This window comes from Limulus polyphemus, unplaced genomic scaffold (assembly GCF_000517525.1).
Source record: "Limulus polyphemus unplaced genomic scaffold, Limulus_polyphemus-2.1.2 Scaffold6810, whole genome shotgun sequence".
Taxonomy (NCBI): domain Eukaryota; kingdom Metazoa; phylum Arthropoda; class Merostomata; order Xiphosura; family Limulidae; genus Limulus; species Limulus polyphemus.
The window spans coordinates 22,635-27,554 of NW_013672420.1; the positions used below are offsets into that span (position 1 = coordinate 22,635).

The window sequence follows — 4,920 nt, forward strand, 5'->3', positions numbered from 1 at the left end:
ATACGTCCTGTAAAATTAAGAGACTTTGTTGAATTTTAATTTTGTGCTTGTAAATTCTGTCCATTTAATTAACTTATTGTTAATTTTCTATTGGTTCAATGTAAGTGGCTATTGTTCGGCTATTGTGTTACGACAGCGGAAGTCACGTGACGCTGGTAACACGTCATGAGATTCTCGTAGGATCTTGAATTATCCTGGCAACTCTAGTCTGTTCCAGGCGCCCTCTTTTTTTAGTATATAAGCCCGGCAAATAAAGCAGAATGGAATAGATAGATAGATATAGAGAGTGATAATTGAGTCAAGCAAAGTAAAGTGTGTGAATCACTGTGATTTATAGCATGTGTTCATAAAAGTAGTCATGTTTAAAGTGACGGCGGAAATTCTGTGTATTGCAAAGTTGTATCGAGAAAGAATAAACTAGTTTTAATTAAGAAAGAATTTCTACAGGAAATTAACAAACAAGCAGATACGCAACAGTATTAAAAATATCTGTAGTTAACTCCTTGGTGGTTTCACCTACAAGTTACTTCATATCTTTTGTAATATAATGTTTTAAACTGTTTAGGGTAATTGTCTAGCTGTAATTTCTGATAATAACTTAAAAACGGACTAGCTAAATATGGTGCAACCGTTGATCCCATAGAAACTCCATCTATTTGTTGATAATGACATCCATTAAAATACAGACTAGCTGAACATGGTGCAACCTTTGATTCCATAGAAACTCCATTTGTTGATAATGACAACCATTAAAACACAGACTCGCTTAACATGATGCAACCCTTGATCCCATAGAAACTCCATCTGCTTGTTGATAATAACAATCATTAAAATGCAGACTAGCTAGACATGGTGCAACCCTTGATTCCATTGGAACTCCATCTATTTGTTGATAATGACAACCATTAAAATACAGATTAGCTGAACATGGTGCAACCCTTGATCCCATAGAATCTCCGTCTATTTGTTGACAATGAGAACCATTAAAATACAGACTAGCTGAACATGGTACAACCACTGAGTCCATAGGAACTCCATTTGGTGATAATGACAACCATTAAAATACAGACTAGCTTAACATGGTGCAACCCTTGATCCCATAGAAACTCCATCTATTTGTTGATAATGACAGTCATTAAAATACAGACTAGCTGAACATGGTACAACCCTTAATCCCATAACAACTCATTTGTTGAGAATAACAACCATTAAAAATTAATTAATCTCGTTTGTGATAAGTTCCAATAATTCAATAAAAATTGGTTTCATTATACCAGTAGTATATGTCCAAATCATCAGTGTAGTCAGGTTCACTGAAAGTTAATTTACTAGCATCTTTAAAACCCTCCAAAGTCATCTTTGCTGTAAGTTCATTTCTTACAAACGGCTAAAAGAAAACTAACAGAATTATCATATCATTACCTTTATCAGGTTTAACAATTGCTAAGTCATCTAATGAACTGATATTTTAGTAGCTTTTTCTTAAAATACGTTTATATGCAACTTCTTAATGTCAAAACTATGAAATTCTGAAAGGCCTAAACCTGAAATTTCTGTAACTTTGTCGTCAAAGTTTACATTTCTTTGGGGTCAAAGGTTACACCCTACATTTGTTTTTAGGTTATCGTAAAATATTTGGTTTTATAACTGTCAGGAACATTTTAATCCAAACGATTTGTGGATTACACATTTGTGGTCTTTAAAAATAAAGTATTTTTGCAAGGATTTCAAAAAATATTTAAATAATCAACATGTTAGTATCGAATATTTAGCTTTAGGCAACTTGCTAAATTGATTATAATACAAATATAGTGAAAACCAGAACTGTTCAAGATCACTGAATGATTTTTTTCGTTTTGAAAATAAGTAACTTGTATATTTTCTGTTTTATTCAGCACCTAATCCTCGTATAAGGTCGATACAAGCCTCGGGTAAAGGAATCAAATCCGTTTCCTTCGACTTGGGAATGATTCTGGAATCGACGATAAAGCAAAACCTTCTGTGAAAATCATCACCTCTCGTGTGTCACCAGGACTAGGTAATCAACAGAAGATTCCCAAACCATGGATTGCATGTCTTGAACAAAATAAAACCTTCTGGCAAGAAAGAGCAACCAAAGGTAAGAGACTGAGTTGTATTCTCACCGGTGAATAAAGACCCTTCTCGATAATAGATGATATTAATATATGAACTGTGTAAAGTCTTACTACAAAAGCAGGCCGAGAAATTCTCGAAAGATACTTGATAAAATTTTTTGGATGTTATTGAATGGAAAGAAGATCCTCTTTGAACCACGTGATGGTATGCAGTAGAGTTGATTTCAGATGAACACTTTTCATTTCTCATCTCTTTCACACAGATGTGTGAACAGAGTAAGCCATGGAAAATCTTTCACACAAATATGTGAATAAAGCAAATCATGGAAAGCCTTTCACAAATGAATAAACAAAATATATCATGAAAAGCGTTAAGGCAAGAAAAAACAACACTTGAATTAAGGAAGTTTTTTTACATCGTTTGAGCTTAGCTGTAGGGGAAGGTGAGGTAAGACCTTAGGTAAAACAGCCACCCCAGTATATTATCAGATATGAGGTGCTTCTAACTAGAACTAATTATATTGTTCTGTGACCCCGTGCACAAACACGCTGGTAGACAGGCGTAAATATGAATAACTGAAAGTCAAATTGCGACCCCAGTTTTTGTGTTTGTGTGTGAACAACTTTCATCTGAGATAAAATCCTTCTAGCTACAAGGATATTTTAGAGAATTTCACGTTGTTAATTTCAAGCAATAAGGACTCATAGACAGCCGAATATGCCGAAAAATAAACTCAGTTCAGGTTCAGTGATTTTGTATAACGTGTAATCGTGTAGGGTAAAACGTCTTCCGCGGCGTTGTCTTAACCCCACATTTGTACCCACGTTCTTTTGTGACGTTGTTTTAGATAACGCTCAACTTACGCATTACCCACGACCTTCCTGATTCCTGTAGAGAGTATTTAACTGATTTAAATGCAGTTACTAAATGCAGCATATATTTCAAGTTGGAGTTGTAATGGGCTAGATTGGGCCATTTGACTCCATCTTGGAAGTCCATTTTATCCAACCTTATACCTAAACGGCCCACAACCACAAGAAGTGCATTTTTAAAACCTGTAAAAAAGGGGCCTATGTCTAATATTTATGTTAACTAGAAATGACATTTATAATGAAAAGGGTTCATTTTAAAACGTTTTCGTTTTCATGACCTTCATCCTAATTGGAGAAAAGCGCATTCAGAGTTATGAAGGCTTTCTTACTCCACCTTCCACTTTCGAGTTCGCTTTGTGATTATGAATTCAGGTGTTCAACGGTATTTGTTTAGTGTGTAACTAAAAAATCTGAAGTTAGCTCTGCATTATCAACTTAAAAGTGGACGACGAATTCAAAGAGATCACTTGTGAAGTTTTCTTTGTAAAAGAGAATGGGTAATTTATAAAATACGGGCTGCTTCTGTTCTCAGTTCCAGTATAGCTTTAACTAGTACTAACGTTTCTTAAGACTCATAACGTAGGTAATATGTAGAATTATACACGGACTTTTCTCTACGTTAAAATGCTTTATTTGCGAGCTTCTGGCTCTCTTACCGGAGCCTTCATCGGGCAACAATATACTGAGCAATACAAATTCGTTTATTTGTAAAACACTGCTTTGAAATAGGAACCCAGGCAACAATCGTAACAAAATCTGACATCTGGTATTAAAGTTATTAATCACATAGAAATTATTATGAATATATAAGATAAATCGATTATTTCAATATAATAAACATAAGAAAAATACAATTATAGGTATTATATAGTGAAATAAAAATAACATTTTCATACTTCAAATAATACAGGTTTAAGTTAACATCGAAACCACGACAAATAATATGTTTTATGTCTTTGATAAGTGGTATCTAGCTATTTGCATTTCTCTATTTAATACCCATAATTGTATTTTCATTATTTTTACTATATTGAAGTAATTGATATTTATCTTCTATATTCATGATAATTTCTACATGGTTAATAACTTTAATACCAGGTATCAATTATTGTTACGATTGTTGCCTAGATACATGTTTTAACGCAGCGTTCTACAGATAAACTAATTTATATTGCTCAGTATATTGTTGCCCTATGAAATATCAGGTAAGAAGGCCGAAACCTCGCAAATAAAAATATTTTAACGTAAAGAACAGTCCGTGTATAATTCTACATAGCAGTAACGTATTCCACTATAACTAACACTAATCCTAATATATAACACTAACTTATTTCACGAGAGCTAACACTAACGAATCTTACTTTAGGCAAAAGTAATCTGTTACGTATTATAATTTCAAATAGCCTGAAATTGAGTTAGATGATAGTTTAAATTTAGTAGTTGAATATATGCTGATATGTCTCCAATTTATGATATTTGCCAACAAGATTGATACACACAGTTTTCTTTTTAATACAAATATATTTTAATATATACACAACAATACAATTTACAATAACAGTTATTACAAATAGTTATTACAAACAATGATTTATATACAAAAGTTTCACAAACTTACAAACAATATAAAGTCTTCTTTCTAGTCTGGTACTTCCTTGATGTCTTATCGAGGGTTGACGATGAGCGAGTTAATTTTGAGTTGACGTAGGTATAATTCACTAGTTAGCCTTGTAGTTCTCGCTGACTAAACGCCGATTGCAGGTCGAATTTCCATTGATAACGTTAGATAATGTTTTCGTAAAAGTACTAATGACCGATGTGAATCCAATGAAGTTAAATAGTTTATAATGTTCGAAATTTATAAATGTTCCTGGTAAAATATCTGAAGTTTCCCGATAAATAAGCGTTAATCACAGTTATAGCTTACATAGTTTACAGCACACCAGTTACA

At 33.0% G+C, this 4,920-nt stretch overlaps 1 protein-coding gene across 2 annotated transcripts in view; it reads left to right on the plus strand.

Moving 5' to 3' along the window:
* LOC106474091 (calcium/calmodulin-dependent 3',5'-cyclic nucleotide phosphodiesterase 1B-like) overlaps positions 1-4,920 on the plus strand; it is a 32,185-nt gene that overhangs the window by 22,486 nt on the left and 4,779 nt on the right. For both annotated transcript variants that reach the window (XM_022402475.1, XM_022402476.1), the window contains one exon: positions 1,896-2,119. In XM_022402475.1, coding sequence (XP_022258183.1) covers positions 1,896-2,005 — 110 coding nt within the window. In that variant the 3' untranslated portion in view covers positions 2,006-2,119. The remainder of the gene's footprint in view (positions 1-1,895; positions 2,120-4,920) is intronic.